Source organism: Rhinichthys klamathensis, unplaced genomic scaffold (genome assembly GCF_029890125.1).
Source record: "Rhinichthys klamathensis goyatoka isolate OS25496 unplaced genomic scaffold, OSU_Roscu_1.1 h1tg000289l_1, whole genome shotgun sequence".
NCBI lineage: Eukaryota > Metazoa > Chordata > Actinopteri > Cypriniformes > Leuciscidae > Rhinichthys > Rhinichthys klamathensis.
This window is the reverse complement of record NW_026606808.1, coordinates 917,591-936,084: the sequence shown is the minus strand read 5'-3', so window position 1 is coordinate 936,084 and position 18,494 is coordinate 917,591. Positions and strand designations below refer to the sequence as shown.

The window sequence follows — 18,494 nt, the reverse complement described above, 5'->3', positions numbered from 1 at the left end:
AGAGAGAGAGAGAGAGAGAGAGAGAGAGAGAGAGAGAGAGAGAGACCACATCTGGAGGAAAAAATAAAGAATCATCATTTCATGTCCTCCACCCTCTGTCTTATTCTCCTCCCTCTCCCTCCGTCTCTTTTTCAGATTGAGGAAGAAGCCGGGAGACAGTAGAGACAGGCGTCGTAAGCAAGCGATGCTCCTTTGAAATGTATTTATTTAGGAACGATTTATCGTAACTTGACATAATATTTCCCGACAATTGTATATGCTCTTACCTTAAACGAACAGTTAACGTTTTTTTAGCCTAAACAATTTCGCATTGTGCGTGAGTTAGAAATGGTCAACTGGATCCAAGAGTGTTTTTGATGAAGACATCTGGCGTTTTAATCTTAAGCGTTAAACGGACCGCGCGCGCTCTTCAAGTCGTCTCAGCGGGTCACGTATTTCGGAATCCGACGGAACGTCATTATTGAGGTAAAACCGCCGGGCATGTCGCGTGCATCTGGACAGACACAAAATGTATCGGCACACCTCTAGAAAAACATTAGGGTTTTGTGTGTGTGTGTGTGTGTGTGTGTGTGTGTGTGTTGTTTTGCTCAAGTTTTACCCAGACAGTCTGACCCACATTTCTTAATAGATATTGAAGCCCAAATGGGTTTGAAAAACAGACTCCGTCATAAACAGAGACCACCTGGTGTTACATAACTTATGAAAATGATCATGTCAGGGCAGCTACAGGTGTGAATGGAGGACACCTGAGGTGGGTGGGTGTCTATTTGTGTGCCAGATGCTGTAATATCATGTTACTTTGTACAGCTTTCTAGAATACTTGATTCTGACTGATCAGTCGGTAGTCAGTATATTGCATTTTCCCCACTCACATTAGTAATCATCATAAATAAAAAAACAAAATTCATCCTGTGAAACCCTTTTTGAAATTGAAAGTTGCGTTACCATGAAACGGTATATAAAACCTTTTAGCGGGGTCAATTTTTGTGATATCAGCTTCAAATTTGGAACACAACTTGGTTAGACATGGCTTTGAGTGCATTTTAGATTCCAAATTATTTAGTAAAAAATATATTTTATAAAATAAATATGGTTTAGTTAAGTGCATCTACATTTGCTTTACAGCAAACTTAATCTTCTATAAATAATAACACTTACTTTTTGAAGTGCTTTCACTTTATTCATGAACTACAACAATTTAAGTGAAAGATTTACACTGTAAGTTGATGAGTTGATTTATCCGCATTTTAATAAGCATCTGGGGCCTCATTTATAAAACTTTGCGTAGGATTTGCGTCAGAAGTGGCGTACGGATGAAACATAGGACGTGCGTACGCACAGAAATATTCGGATTTATAAAACCGTGCGCACGCACATCCTACGCATTTTTCCTTTAATAAATCACAATCAATTCTAAATGTAGCGCAGCTTTTGCGGCTTCATGTCACGCCCATAGTTGCCCATAAATAGTCCGTGAAACGCCCACAAGTTAATATTCATCGATTGCGAAATCATGGCAAACATATGATAGAGGAAATCAAAAAAACGTAACTTCACTCAATGTGAAGTAGAAGTTATCGTTGGCGAGGTGGAAAAGAGGAGAAAAAATGTTGTTTGGAGGGCAGAGTGTGGGCATTACTAATGGCAAAAAGGCATCTGAATATCTGAATATGTGGGTGTTTGCTGAGTCTAGCTCAGTGTCTATGGTGGTTATGGCAGTACTTTGGGAGGTTCTCGGTTCAACGCCAAGCCCAGTCCTGATGCAACAAAATGCAACATTAACAGAGAGTCTGAGGAATGGAATGAGAGACAGATTGTGGCTGAATGTGTGTGGCTGGGGAGTATGTGCATGAATGTTTCAGTGGTGTCGTGAGACATTGTTCACTGTGATTTTTTCCACGGATGTGTTCGTAATACTTCTGTTTTGACTTATAATGTGGTTTTTTCACTTGCATTGAGGTTCATTGGGTTCAGCGGAGAGAATGGGTGAGGAAAGCAGAAAGGAGAGATGAAACCGCACATTCTTGTCTTGTGAAACGCCAACCACCAATGGCTGCTTCTGAAATTCTTTGTCTCCAGTAGTTCCTCATGACATTGTCCTAAACTTTACCTATACAAGAACGCTTTGTACACTCACGGTATTGAGCAAAATATGTTAATTTCCAAAAGAAACACAGAGAATTCATTCCTGAGCTCCCTCCCTCCCTTTTCTCTTCATCAACCCTTATGTCTCATTCTATTTTATCAATCTCTCTCCCCCCTTTGGCTTGAGTTTGAGGTTGGACAGAGTTCCTGGAGGCCTCTACGAATCATGAGCAATCCAAGGGGAGGAGGAAAGGCATGGAAAATCAGAGCGAGCAAGAGAAAGAGAGAAATATGAGAGCGCGAGAGGAGAGAAAATTAAGTCTGAAGAATTTCGAATTGCACTTAATCCACACCGTCCATCTGATTCTCTGCCGCGTCGTTCTCCCAGATTTCTCTCTGCTCCGCGTCGCTGGAGAAACTGCGCACGATCGCCACGCTCGGCCCGCAGCTGCTTCTTGTTATTGTTTATGAGCTTGGCTCTCTCTTTGCATTTCTAATGTACACTTAAAAGCGCAGTGGAAACAAATTGAGTGAATCTGCTGTGGCCAGAGGAATGTGTGTGTTTGTGTGTGTGTCTGGATGACAGACTATACGGAGAGAGAGAGAAGGAGGAATGGGGATTTTAGAGGAGGGGAGGCTATGTTGACCTTGTCCTGTTGCCAGACGCAGGGGGTGGAGAGTGAAGAAGGAGTGATGAAGAAAAAGAGAGAGAGAGGGAGCGATGTGGTGCTCATTGCCTTCTGTAGGATGTTGTTGTTTCTTCCTCATCAGTGATTCATTATTTAGCAGTGTTTTGCTCTCCACCCTCATCCTGTTATGGATGAATGGCAGAGAGTGTTTTTTTAATCACGGGTCTTCAGCATAATCGCCTCAATCTGTGTCTTCCGCTATACACTGTAAACTATTATATGATCCATGAGTTATGACAACATATGTTTTTACATTGCTTTAACTCATTAAAATAAGTTAAGCAATTTTCAACTTTTTTTTATAAGTTATACAAGATTCAACACATTTTTAAAGTCAGTTTAATGTAATTTAAGTTGAAATGACTTAAACCTCCAAGTTGATTGAACTTAAAAATTTAAAGCAGCAACTTTTTTTTTTACAGTGTATTTTTCAGGTGCGCTCATAAAATCAAGCTACTGTATATCAACATAAACAGTATTGTCGGGTCATTATATGTCGTTTATAAAAATACGTCGATATATCGCACAAACTTGAGCCTATATACATCGTATTTGGGGCACTAGCACTCAATTTTCATGCTTTCTTTTTTCTGTCTCTCTTCCTCATGCCAGACTCTGAGATTGCAAGCTAAATAATGGGATTGCATCACTGAGATTTGGAAGGAGGGAGTGAAAAAGAGAAGTAGGAAAGGATTGATCACCCACTGCTTTTCGGTGTAAGTCAACCAAAGAAGTGAAAGGGCCAGAATTGCAGACACTTGCAAATGTGGAGGATTGAGAAACAGAGAACAAGAAAGAGAGATTACAATCACAAACGTAGAACGCTAGAAACGCAATACATTTCTGGGTGGTATTTCACGCCAAAATAAAAAGAATAAATAACAATATAAATAAATCTTTAGAATTTATGCGCATCTTTGCGTTTCCATCAAGTGTTTTTTAATGCGATATCCCAAAATGTGCATAAAAATAGGTGTTGAATGTCACCAGCAGGTCGGCGTTCAGAAATGCATGCAGTGTTTGTGTGGTGTATATACTGTATGTCTCAATGTTAGAGTGTAAAGCTCAGAAAGTAAGGGTGGAGCTCGAGGAAGAAGTTGAAAACAAACCCCCATGCCAGCGAGGGAGGAGCCTAGGGGAAGTGTTCAGCACTCAAAGCTTTTGCAATACTGTGTAATATCACAGTGAGAGAGCAAATCAGAAGAATGAGGAAAAGAAAGCATGCAGAAGTACATGAAAACCAGAAGTGTTTGCAGGAAGATGGACATTTCAACAGTTAAGGCAATGCTCTCTGCAAGAAAAAGGCAGCTTTGGGCAATGATGAATGTGGGGGTGTTTGAAAGGTGCTGTATTTCCTCATTCCTGTGCAAGTGAAGAAAGTAATTATATGGTTAGATGAATATTTATGTAACGCACATCAAGGCAGGAGAGAAGTCATTCAGCGGGTCCAGCGGGAGATATTTTATTTACACATGGATATAAACAATAGAAAGTCCCACATAAATTGTTAATATATTTTATAATTTAAAAAAATACCTAGATGCACAATGAATTTATATTTATATATATATTTTTTTTCGTATTGGCCAGTATTGGATATTTTTGCTTTTTTTTCCCCCTTGTGATGTCAAAATTAATATATATTGATTTTAAATCAGCATTTAAAAAGATTGATTTAAGTTTTATTTATTTATTTTTAATTTTATTTACACAAAATAATACAGAATTTTAATATCGACCATAACATGAAAATCATTATCGAGCAGAATTTTTATATCGGCACATTCCTAATTTTAACAAGTGGTCTTAGACTATGATTGATTTAAATTGTATTTATTTTATTTTATTTAAACAAAATAATACAGAATTTTAATATCGACCATAACATGAAAATAATTATCAGCCAGCATTTTAATATCGGCACATTCCTAATTTGACTAGTGGTCTTAGACTATGATTGATTTAAGTTTTATTTATTTTATTGTATTTAATTTGCACAAAATAGTACAGAATTTTAATATCAACCATAACATGAAAATGATTATCGACCACAATTTTAATATCGGCACATTGCTAATTTTAACAAGTGGTCTTAGACTATGATTGATTTAAATTGTATTTATTTTATTTTATTTAAACAAAATAATACAGAATTTTAATATCGACCATAACATGAAAATAATTATCAGCCAGAATTTTAATATCGGCACATTCCTAATTTAACTACTGCTCTAAGACTATTGATTTAAGATTTATTTTTATTTTATTTTATTTTTTAACTAGTGGTCTCCGACTTTTGGACCCCCTTGTACAAACACACACATAATCCATGGATGTGGAGCCAGAGGCCCACTCTTCATCAACTTTTCCTCTGCATCACAGAAAGAGACCGAGACGGGGGGAAAAGAATGAAGGAAAGCGAAGAACTCAGATCTATATATCTCTGTAATGCGTTCTGCATGTTTTGACTGCAGTGTGGCTGCTGGTGTGATGAACTGCTTGTGTGTGTGCGTGTGTGTGTGTGTGACCTGTCTGGCAGAAAGAAATGTAAATGACTTACAGTTGCTGAAGTGGAGCTGCACGTGTGTGGGAGTGTGTCTGCGTGTGTGTGAGAGAGAGGGTATTTCCTTCTAAAAAACAAACTGCGAAATCACTGCTGTCTCACAGTGTTGGTGCCACTGTGAAGTCGGTAACATTATAATAATATGGTTTGATTTTCTCAGGATCGAAGCCATGCTGTCGCTGGACGAGCCCCTGGACTTGAAGATTCTCTCTGGCCCTGACAGGACGCTCAGGACGTCCATCTGTGCCCCGCTGCACTTTGCTCGTGCCCGAATATCCCGGCCACTGCACAAGTCCACAAGCCCTGGTTAGTCAACCACACAAACCACTACATAACAAGACTATATAGATGAAGCTTCAAGCTGGGGGTGTGAATCTTTGTGTAGAGTAGACATAGAATCGATTTGGTTCACAATTCACAGGTTTTCAATTCCACTCAAGAACTATTTTTGCTAATTCAAAACTACTCGATTCTAGACGATTCAGGGGTCAGAGAGTGGGGACAAAGATCTACATTGTTAGATCATGTTAGTTCTTAATGATGCTAAATCTCTTTATTTTAATAGCCTAATAAACATTGGCATACTGTATGTAGAAATTCACATAAGCCAAGATTTAAAAAGGCTTTATAAGTATTGTTAGTTCATGTTAAAGGGACAGTTCACCCTAAAATGAAAATCCTGTCATTGATTACTCAGCCTGTTGTTCCAAACCCTTAAGACTTTCGTTCATCTTCGAAACACAAATGAAGATATTTGAATGGAATCTGAGAGATTTCGGTCCCTCCATTGACAGTCCATGCAACTACCATTTTGAAAAGTTAAAGTGAAAGAGATTTTAAAACTGATCCATGTGAATTGAGCGTATGAATTTTCTGAAGAGACTCGATTGCTTTATTCGATAAACGGATTGAATTTAGACTTTTATCCACAAAAAAGCCCTGTTGGTGGATCTGGCTCGAGACTCGGCAGCGCGACTGTTTGAGCTTATTAATAAAGCATTGTTGATTTGAATTTTGCTTCTAGGTCCTCTGTTGCAGAACCTGACAGGTCTAAAATCATGGGAGTTTATTAGGGGTGTAATGGTTCTAATTACTCACGGTTCGGTTTTTATCACTGTTTTAGGGTCACGGTTTCGGTACGGTTCGTGTGTGCTATGTTCAGGGGTAAAAAAGGACTACCGGTACTGTCAAATAAAGACAATAAGAACAAATAATCTAACTACAATCAACAGCACAAATAAATACAATAGAGCAACGATACAAATAAATTAAACAGTGCTTCTGAGTCTAATAATAGTTTTCAATACAGAAATTGAATAAAGTAATCAAATGTAAAACAACATGACTGCATATAATCTTCACTGTATCAATTAAAGAAAGATTAATCATTATTAAAGGATTAGTTCACCTCAAAATGAAAATTTCCTGATAATTTACTCACCCCAATGCCATTCAAAATGCTCATGTCTTTCTTTCTTCAGTGGAAAAGAAATTACGTTTTTTGAGGAAAACATTTCAGGATTTTTCTCCACACAATGGACTTCAACGGTATCCAAATTGTTGAAGTCCAAATCAATGCAGTTTCAAAGGGCTTTGGAGAGCTTCAAACGGCTCTGCACGATCCCAGCTGAGGAATAAGGTCTTATCTAGCGAAACGTTTGGTCATTTAAAAAAAAAAAAAAAGTATATACTTTTTAACCACAATTGGAAAGGTCACGCTGGACGTAGGCGGAAGTACCGCCCCATGGAGAAGCGTGGAGAAGGAAATTTAAATAAGAATTTTTAGAATAAAACTTTTAATATTGTGTGATGAATGACATATTTATGTCTTTGTGTCATTTTATTGTTTAAAATGGTCCTTTCGTGTGCGAAACTTAAAACAATGGGGCGGTACTTACGCCTACGTCCAGCGTGACCTTTCCAACATGATGACGTAATGCCTGGCGCGTCGCAGACCAGCACAAGACGAACAATTGTGGTTAAAAAGTATATACTTTTTTTTTTGTTGAAATGACCGATTGTTTCACTTTATTTTTCTGTAGATCATTAAACTGCTACGCTGGCTCAGAAGTCAGTTTCGTGAGGAACCTTCGTTCACAAACGCTGCCGGCAAAGTCATTGCCTGATAGGCCAGCGAGGCAACAAGTCACATGACTACGTTTTCGGACGCAGCCGATTAGATAGTCTCTTGACCACCAACTGGGTTAAAAATGTAACTGCAGAAAGAGCCTGTAACAAACTAACCTCCTCTCTTCTTCTCTCCAGATGCAGCTGATAAAGACATGTCAGACTCTTCATCATGCACAGCTGTGGATCTGAGTCTGTCTCCATCCTCCTCTCCCTCACCACCCTCTCCCATAGACAGCGGCGCCAGCTGGAGCCCCACAGCGCCTCTGCTGGCCTCAGTGAGTAACTCTCCCACAGCTTTTTTTTGTTTTGGAACAAAATTGCTAGGTGTACAATACATGACTCTAAAGCCTATTTGCATGTTACTGGTGTTACCAGGGTCCAAAATGAACTCTTTTATTTAGCCTCAAATCAGTATTATGAGTAAAACAAATTTTTGTGCTTATTTCCGCCAGATATAAACTCACAATTGTGAGAAATAAACTTGCAATTCTGACTTTATAACACTGCGATTGGTAGCTATAAAGTCAGAATTGCAGCACTTTTGTTTTTGCCCCCATTTTTCATGAGCTGGACTCAAAGATCTAAGACTTTTTCTATGTACACAAAAGGCCTATTTCTCTCAAATATTGTTCACAAATCTGTCTAAATCTGTCTCCTTTGGCGAGATAATCCATCCATATCAAGATGCTGTTTAGACAGTATGATTATTGCACAGGTGTGCCTTAGGCTGGCCACAATAAAAGGCCACTCTAAAATGTGCAGTTTTACTGTATTGGGGGGTCCCAATACCTTGGCCATGCAAGAACTGGGATGTTTTCAGCTTCCAGGAATTGTGTACAGGTCCTTGCAACATGGGGCTGGGCATTATCATTATGGGGCAGGTGATGGTCGTGGTTGAATGGCACAACAACCTCAGGATCCTCAGGATGGATCTCAGGATGGGCCTCAGGATCTCGTCACGGTATATCTGTGCATTCAAAATGCCATTAATAAAATGCACCTGTGTTCGCTGCCCAACATACGCCTGCCCATACCATAATCCCCCCCCCCCCCCCCCTTTTTAGAGTAGCCTTTTATTGTGGCCAGCCTAAGGCACACCTGTGCATTAATCATGCTGTATAATCAGCATCTTGATATGCCACACCTGTGAGGTGGATGGATTACCTCGGCAAAGGAGAAGTGCTCACTAACACAGATTTAGACAGATTTGTGAACAATATTTGAGAAAAATATGCCTTTTGTGTACATAGAAAAAGTCTTAGATCTTTGAGTTCAGCTCATGAAAAATGGGGGCAAAAACAAAAGAGTTGCGTTTATAATTTTGTTCAGTGTATAAAGAGATGCATGATATAAACTCGCAATTGCGAGAAAAAAAGTCAGAATTGTGAGTTTATTTCATGCAATTCTGACTTTATATCACGCAATTGTGACTTTATATCATGCAATTGTGACTTTATTTCTCCTAATTGTTGTGTTATAAAGTCAGAATTGGGAATTGGGAAACGTAAACTCGCAAATGTGAGATAAAAAGTCGCAATTATATTTTAAAATGTTTTATTCTGTGGCGGAAACAAGCTTCCATAATCCTAATGATTAAAATCACTAGGATGAAGTCTGTGGTGTAGACAACGTTTCTTCTACGTTCTGCTGGAAGAATGACTGCCTTATGCACAGTCCCATAATTCAATTCACCTACACACTAATTCATTTTAGTCCAGTCTCACACAGTGTCCTGATCTGAACCCCTGATCGGAACATGTTCGGACTTGTTCGAGCATGAGGTGGTCTCCTACTTCTGAACCATGATGAGTCGGGCATGATTCATAAATGAATTACTGACACATACGCTCTTCTACTCACAGGAATCCGAAAGTACCACGTATCACGAGGACAGCGCCTCTCCTCCTCCAGGTTTCCAGTTCTTTCTCCCCATTGGTGCAGAGAGTGCCCTGCGCCTGCCCTCCTCGATGCTGATTGGTCGGCACTCCCCTGAGCCCTCTAGTGACGAGCAGCTGGCCTGCCGCTGGCTGAAGGTGAGTGACAGAGAGCCTGTTTTACTGTTTTGATACATGATCATGAGGTTGATGACTAAATGAATGCCATAATCGGTTTCCAAGAGAAACACATTAACAAGGACAGTGCAAACATATTATAAAACAGGAAATAATGGACATGAGTGACTTGAGTGAATGGACGTGGGTGATAAAAAACAAAAAAATCCAATAGACTTAAGGGCCATTCACATTAAGAACGATAACTATAATAACTATAAAGTTTTAAGCTGTACTTGCATGATTGAAATAGTTTCCCGAGAGCTGTTTCAAAGATGGCCGCCGAATGAAATGACTTTGGCAACCACCCACAACATACTAGCATTGTTGATGCTAATTTTGTATTGTACCTACATTTCAAAGTAGAATAACTGGCTGTAGCATTGTTTTTCTGAGTAACATAGCCTATGTGAACTTAGCATGTTTCCTAATTCTCTGCAAACATATTATGGTGTTTTTGTGCTTTAGTACAGTAAAAAAAAAAAAAAAGACATACAGCACCTTTAAATATTAAAAGCGCTATTCACACAATATGTTCATTCTGTGCTCCTCATCTTCCTCTCTGCTCCTCCTGCGCTCTCTGACTTTACTCTGTAGTGCCATCTGCTGTTCGAGAGCCTGCAGGATCTGGTGGACCATGTGAATGACTCGCATGTGAAACCGGAGAAGAATTCAGGATACTGCTGCCACTGGGAGGGCTGCGCGCGCAAGGGAAGAGGCTTTAATGCCAGGTCAGACAACATACGCGCATTCATGGGATTTAAGCATTATTTCTAAGCTAAATTTGGTGAGGTTTATGCTTAAAAGAAGAAAAATAAAGTAGGTAAGAAAAAAAGAACTCAAGATATATTTGCATTTATGTATTAGTTTTTCATAATCATAATTTTTTTTAAGAATATGTATCTATATACACATACATACACACACATACATATATATATATATATATATTTTCATTCTTTAAAAAAATAATTCATGATTATGAAATTAATTCTAAAACCATCACTCCGAGATATGTTTGCTCTTGGACAGTGTGTGTGTACAGTACAGCACTAATCCAGTATCCATTTGTTTAACGCAGGTACAAGATGCTGATTCATATCCGGACTCATACCAATGAGAAACCTCATCACTGTCCTACCTGCCACAAGAGCTTTTCCCGCCTGGAAAACCTGAAAATACACACACGCTCACACACAGGTGAGATCCACGCATTTGCAGTAAGAACCAGTTTCTGTGTGTGAAACATCAAATATGCACACACAGATAATATGGTACACATCAGATATGTATATATATATAAAACCATTAGCTCACATTTAAATAAGGGTTTCTACAATACTGAAATTTCAGTAATATTTAAAAATGTACATATTATTATATTAAACAAATAAAGCAATGGCATGTACATATTAACTTGTACAAAAATGGCATTATATGACCCCCTTAATACATTTAGTCATATACACTTACACTTAGGATGGCTTCACCCAAAAATTAAGATTAGCCCATGATTTACTCACCCTGAAGCCATCCTAGGTGTATATGACATTCTTCTTTCAGAATAAAGTAAATGGTGACTGATGTTTTTTAGGTATCTAACAGCAGCATCAAGTATTCAAGAAACCATTCAGATATTGAAATTATAATACAAAAGCAATCAATGTTAAATAAAAGTACTTAAATGATTTGATTTAATAATTTTTCTTATTAATAATAATATTAGTAATTCAAAATTATTTAATAATTAATTACAATTAAATCAATAATTATTGTATAAATATAGTGCTTTTTTAATGTATTTTTATATTTATAAATCTAAATGATTTTATTTTACAAAAAAAAAAAAAAATGTTATGTTTTTAATATATTTATAAATCTATATTATTTTATTTGATAAAAAAGTTTTTTTTTAATCTTTTTAATATATTTTTATATTTGTAAATCTATATGTTTATAATTATGTTTAATATTTTTAATATTTATATTGATTATGCTATCAGACAATATTTTTAATAGTTGCACCAATATTTTAATCAGCGCTCTGAGTACCAATTTGAGTCTGTAGAATTAATTGTAGAATTTGATTTGTATTGTTTACGTTTTTAATACCATTAGTTTTGACACTCCCAAAAAAACTCTAACATTCAGACACATCACCATTTCCCCACACAAAATGACAGGTCTCTACAGGCCTGTGCCGTCTGGTTGTCCCTGACAGACCTCAGCTGTTTCGAACCCTGCATTCCTCCAGTACAAGCCATTGATTATCTCTTGCTCTTCTGCCCTCTCAGGAGAGAAGCCGTACATCTGTCCGTATGAAGGCTGCAACAAGCGCTACTCGAACTCCAGCGACCGCTTCAAACACACGCGCACGCACTACGTGGACAAGCCCTACTGCTGTAAAATGGTGGGGTGTCTGAAGCGCTACACCGACCCCAGTTCCCTCCGCAAACACATCAAGGCACACGGCCACGCTGTAGTGCAGGAACGCGCCACCTCTCCCAGAATCAACAGGCTGGAATCGGATGGCGCATCATCGGTTGACGGCCGACGTATGGATCGATCTTACCCAGGGGCGGCTCATTTCATCTTGCCAGGTGCTGCGACAACCTTATTTGGGGCTCACACCTTTACCGGGCCCCTTGGCGGTCACCCCCTGGATCTGTCCAGGCTCGGCCCGCTTTTAGGAGCAGGGCCGGTGCTGTACCCGAGCTCCGGTGCTCTTGGGCTTGGGAAGGTGCCTATCTTACACCCCTTGTTGTTGCCGCCATTTGGACTCAGTGGAGGTCAGTTTGAAAGAGGGGTTGAGGAAGAGGAGGATGCTGATGATGATGAAGATAGGATGGGAGCAGGACTGGGCCCTCACTCATGGGTCGTGATCCCTCCGGGAATGCTGTTCTTGAAACAGGTGGCGACCACGTAAAGAGAGTCATATCGCCTTGTTCACACTGCACACAAATCTGATTTGGATTTCACACCTGATCAAACTGAATGAAAGCAGATCCGTTACATCTCGTCCCGAATGAGGCTTAAAAAAACGACTTGGAAATATAATCTAACCGTTGGGAGTTCAGATTTTGAATTGTTCACGAATGTGATGTGAATCCGGTTTGTTTGTTTTCTGTTCACACTACAAAAACAAAACTGGTTTGTGTATGATACGCCAAAAATGCTTATTTTGCTTCTGAACAAGGCCTTACGGGCTGTTTACACCAAGGACAATAACGATAACTATTGTTCTAACTCTGTGAAAATTGCAGTCCACACCACAATTTTAACGATAACGACACAGAGGAACGATGTCATTGAAATCACTTTCAGAACGATTTTTTCCAGGTGATAAATGATCAAAACATTGACAGCCAATCAGTATCCATCCTGCTTTAACGAGCTGGAGCATTTAAAGCTACAGACGACAAAACACTTAGAATAAACAATGTTATCTATTGTTGGTGTGGACTCGTTAAAATGATCTTCACAGTACACGGAAGTTAGACAATTCAGTCAATCGCACACACACTATTTGGATTAGTCATTAAGGTGCTGCCTTTCAGGAGAATCATGTTGGAAAGTTTACATATGGAGTGCTTAAATACACATTATTATGTGTCAACATTCAAATATTGATTTTTCAGTACTTCCCGACAGTAATATTCATGCAGCAAATGTGCATATTATAAATCATTGTCATCAAAGACGTCAGAATGTACTTAATGTGATGTCTGACGAGAAACGCCTTGTGGGCGGAGCTTCCTAATTCATAATTATGCTGCTTTGACTCCAAACAAAGTGAACAGGATGTGAACATGAAAAGCATACGATACGACGCACATCTTTAGAACTATGCTGAACACCTGCTGTGAGCTAACAAAGCTGTTTGTACTAAACCATTCGCTTTTTTTCCACAACTAGGACAACGAGTAGGCCGGATATGTTCCATTAAGAATAGACATTACATGAAAAATAAAACCCTAAAATCAGTCAAGTGAATTTAGGCATCACAGCATTACAATGTACAGCATGAAAAATAAACATTCCTCACTCATTCTTACTTTTAAAAGTGTTATTAAATTATTCGTGTTGTTAACGTTAAATGAGTGCAAGAAGGCAGCAGAGATAATCTCAACTGAAAAATTAGGTTGAAATGTGATACTTTTTAAAAAAAATCATTTTATTAATTCCAATAAAATAAAAATCTCGTATAACCAACATGCTCCCTATTGTAGTGTGTCTCAAACCAACTAGTTAAAAGAGATCAGATGTGCGTCTTATTCGCAAATTTTTGATACCAGTACGTCGCTCTCTTCCAAAAATTAATTCGGGACATATAGGAAAAGTTACTTTTGAATCATTTTGTCAAGCAAAATTTGCGATTGCTATAAGTAATCATCAGCTTGTATTTTTCATTATTAGCCATTTAATGGTGCAACTGTGTTTACGTTTTGTACATTTTCGAAGACGAGACATTGACTGTGTCAAAACTGTGTCATATGATGACATGAGTCCACTTGGACTCCACTATTTTTTATCCATTATTAAGTTCTGTGGCTAGCGGATTGCTAAACCTTTATGCATGGCTGACCTTTCTCACTTTAACGGCACCAGGAATCCCATATGTAATGACGATGTATCGCTCTGATTTGATATCTGCCATGCACAATGGATAAATGCTAAGACTATGGCCTGTCACGGCCAGCGCGAGTATTTTAATGAAATGTATTTGCACAGGATATTTTATTGAACATATTTTTACCAGTACCAAGTGCCTTCTATTGTAAGGTCGTTATTGACAAAATACAATGTATTAAATACATTTGGATGTATATTGTGAGTGTATTTGACCAGATTTAGTTCAATAGTCTTCTATCGTAAATGTTTTCTTGACGTTGAGGCTAATGTCTCATGAAGTCTTACCATACAACAGGACGTCTGTCAATGTGACTGGAATGAGATTTTGAAATCGAGCACTATGACGCATAAGTCTAATAAAGAGTGCAATGACCAAAATGTGTACAGTGTTGTTTTATCTATAGGGGATTAAAGGCTCATTTGTCACAAGGGTAAATGTTTGGTTAGTTTAATGTGAGGTTTATACATATAATCAGCGGAAGCATATTTTGCTTTAATTGTATTACACCTGAAGAGGAAGTGCTTTACATTAACTACGTATGGAAAATGTGTGGTCTATTTGATAATAACCACTGGCCCACTAGCCCAACCCCCTTCCTCAGTGAACACCTGTATAAGGTGGGAGGGGGGTAGGGCCACCTGTAATTCTAAGGCAGCTTTAACTCTCAGGTTTTCAGCTAAATGGGCCATTGACTTCCTTGAATCCAGATATGCACACACACCAAGACATGGAGGTGAAACTCTTCAAAGGATATGGCTGGAAGAGGTGAGCTCTTTCATTTGTCTTTCGTTTAAAGCATGAACTTGTGTCTATTAAATTAATATTGTGGGCAGTTTGTGGTCATCTAGTATTTTAATAATGCACTGGTTTGGTAATTTTGTGAACATGGATGGATATGACAAATAGAATTTTTTTATTTTTTTTTTAGAAAATTAATTTGGAAATTTAGAAACATTTGAATCTTAAAAGCAAGTCACGTTGACAAAATGGTGTAAACTTCTAAAATGTAATTTCGCTAAATCATACAGCCTAAACCTCAAAAAGAATGGGCTATGGTAACAGTGTTGGAAAGTGACTGACTAAACATTGAAAATAAAGGTTCCATAGATTGTTTGTTCCCCAAAGAACATTTCAATGACGTTCTTAAGCATTTTATCCCCTTTAGTGTGAAGAACATAATTATGTACAGAACCAATTTCCACTCTAAATAACCATTTGTGCAATGGAACGGGTCCATAAATGTTAAAGGTTCTTCATGAAACCATTTATACCAATAAAAACCTTCATAGTGTAGCGACGCTACATGACAGAGATCACATTACCGAAATTTCGAGGCAAAAAGGTCCGTTGTTTATTGTCAATATCGTGATGTAAGAAGAACAGCTGACACAGAACCCAGCAAACATGTTGGCACAATCCAACCTTCTAACATCGTTTTAACAACATGGCCAAAAGGTTGCTGTAACTACGTTGTGTGGTGAAAGTTGTTACAGCGTTGTTACAAGGTTGACATTGAACACTGTTCAGGGCCATTGCTTGGTTGTGCCTGGGGTGTCTGGATACATGAGAATTGAGTTTAGTTTACCTCAGATAAATAAGAAATGTAATTATTCAAACACAACTTCCTTGTCTAATGTGACATTTGTCTGTTCTGTCTAACTGAAGGGATATACCCTTAGCTGATAATTCATGGAGTTTGCAAATCTTGTGTAAATTACAGTAGGCCTATAGTGTAGGCTACGTTAGCTATATTTCTTTTAGTATTCATCCTTTAATTCTTACCTTTAGGAAAAATGTTGAACATCTTCTGGTCGGGTATAACAAATATTTTAACCTTATGACAAAAGTTATAAGCCATAATGAAGGCAAAATGACTTTAATGATGAGTAGGCCTAATTGACCTTTCAGCACTTTAACATTAATTTTAATGTTGTCTTTTACTTCCCACCCAGATTCAAACGTTTCTAAATTTCTAAATTAATGTTCTAACATGTTTTTTTAAAGATGTCTCTAATGCTCACCAAGTTTGCATTTATTTAATCAAAAATACAGCAAAACAGTAATATTGTAAAATATTATTGCAATTTAAAAAAATTATTTTCTATTCTATTTAAAAGTGTAATTTATTCCAGTGAGAATTTTCAGCATCATCTTCATGTTTCATAATTTTTCATTATGTACAGTCTTCAGAAATGTTTTTCGAGCAGCAAATCAGCATATTAGAATGATTTCTGAAGGATGTGACACTAAAGACTGGAGTAATGATGCTGATAATTCAGCTTTGCAAGTTCTTTAAATAGTTCTTTAAATTTTCTAATTATATTTTGCTATATTACTGTTTTTACTGTATTTTTATGAAATAAATAAAGTCTCTGTGAGCATAAGAGATTTCGTTCAAAAGCATAAAAAAAATGTTTCCAAAAGTTTGACAGGTACTGAATGTTGAAGTTTGATACTGACTCTTTAATTGTCTGTTCATTCATTCATTCATTCATTCAAATCTCCTCACTCTTGTTGTGCCAATATATTTCTGATAAAATTATAAGCCTAAATGATATCAATGGAATGTACTTCATTTAATACCTTTACTGTTTTTTGTCTCTCTTAGATGCAGTTTGGCTCAGGATAGAGGTCCACGCAGTTGCCTCATTAAAAAAGGATTCATTCTGCTGCTCACATTGACATTCTTATTGCCTGCCATTATTTACTTCTCTGATTTCTCTCTCAAGACCACTGCACCTCCTGGCACCTTGTATAAAAATGTGGTAAATCAGATACGCTCCTTTTACGTGGCTATTGAGTTCCCTTCTGGCCGTGATAATCAAACCATATTTTTAGCACCGGCGCCCGCACCCAAAACTCATCAACAAGTCCAACAAAGAGCTACACAAATTTCTACACAAACCACAGACATTTCAGTGCATTATCACATAGCTCATCCAAGCAACTATCATTACATTCTGGATGAACCTGATAAATGTCAGCAGAATCCGTTCCTGGTCTTGATGGTCCCTGTGGCGCCCCATCAGGTAGAAGCTCGAAACGCCATCCGGAGCACGTGGGGGAATGAGAGCACAGTCCAGGGAAAAGCAGTGATGACTCTGTTCTTGGTGGGTTTGACTGGAGGATCCGACTCTGAAAAAGCTCAACAGCAGCTGGAGGAAGAGAGCCGACAACACGGAGACTTACTGCAGAGCAACTTTGTGGACTCGTACTTCAACCTGACCATAAAGACGATGGTGATCATGGACTGGTTGGCCACTCGTTGTCCTCAAGCCAATTTCAGTATGAAGGTCGATTCTGACATGTACTTAAACATGGAAAACTTGATGACTCTTCTATTGGCACCCAACACACCCAGACAGAACTACATCACTGGAATGGTGATGTGGGACCGGCCTGTCGTCAGAAACAAAAACTCAAAATGGTACGTGTCGGAGGAGTTGTACCCCGAACCGAAATACCCCACTTACCTGCTGGGAATGGGATATGTTTTCTCCAATGACCTGCCAGAAAAAATAGTTGAGGCTTCCAAGGAAATAAAGCCCTTCAACATAGAAGACGCATATGTGGGCGCTTGTGTGAAACATGTGGGTATTACACCCTCATCCCCCCCAGACCCTTCACAGTTTAGAGCCTATCTGGGACAATATAAACGAGAAGATTTTCTCAGGGTCATTACAACAATCCTGGGATCCCCACAGCAGCTAATAGACATCTGGAAGGACGTAAAGAGGCCCACATAAAAGGACCAAAGTTTGAGTGTTTAGCTGTTGCCTGAATTTGATTTACATAAGACGCGAGACTGTGATGATGATGCACAAATGTTTGGGAAAAAAATGCATTTTTTTTTCAGGATATTTTTTGTAACATTTGTTTTTATGGCAGACAATCAGTGAACTCAAAACATTTTTTTTAAAAGACTAGTATGTAAAGGTCATTAAGTAAAGTTATTTATAAATGTATATTTTAACTTATTTTGTCTTTTAGATTATTTCTTTTTAAATTGTCTAATATGTATAATAAATATTATATATAATATTTATAAAGTGTATGTATATGTCTGTGTGTGTGTGTGTGTGTGTGTGTGCATGTGCATTTCTTGAAAGAGTAGTAATTGAAAATAAGTTAAATTCGAGAATCTTTTATGTTGCATATAAAATAATACTAAACTTTGTCATGGCATTAAAGGTGCAATGTGTTAAAATTTTGAGTATCTATTAACAGAAATGCAATATGACATCCATAACTATGTTTTCAGTGGTGTATAAAGAGCTTACTTAATAAACCGTAATGTTTTTATTACCTTAGAATGAGACATTTATATCTACATAACCGCGGGC

The 18,494-nt window shown here is 37.9% G+C and overlaps 2 protein-coding genes across 2 annotated transcripts; both read left to right on the top strand.

Moving 5' to 3' along the window:
- The first annotated feature begins 74 nt into the window (after positions 1-74).
- On the top strand, positions 75-12,758 carry glis2a (GLIS family zinc finger 2a). Its single transcript, XM_056269778.1, has 7 exons — positions 75-465; positions 5,498-5,643; positions 7,603-7,742; positions 9,330-9,500; positions 10,116-10,249; positions 10,600-10,718; positions 11,813-12,758. The coding sequence occupies exons 2-7, from the start codon at positions 5,508-5,510 to the stop codon at positions 12,442-12,444; spliced, it is 1,332 nt and encodes a 443-aa protein (XP_056125753.1). The 5' UTR covers positions 75-465; positions 5,498-5,507; the 3' UTR covers positions 12,445-12,758.
- A 2,064-nt stretch (positions 12,759-14,822) lies between these two features.
- On the top strand, positions 14,823-18,058 carry b3galt10.1 (beta-1,3-galactosyltransferase 10, tandem duplicate 1). Its single transcript, XM_056269779.1, has 2 exons — positions 14,823-14,916; positions 16,760-18,058. Exons 1-2 carry the CDS (start codon positions 14,861-14,863, stop codon positions 17,895-17,897), a joined length of 1,194 nt encoding a protein of 397 aa, XP_056125754.1. The 5' UTR covers positions 14,823-14,860; the 3' UTR covers positions 17,898-18,058.
- The last annotated feature ends 436 nt before the right edge of the window (positions 18,059-18,494 follow it).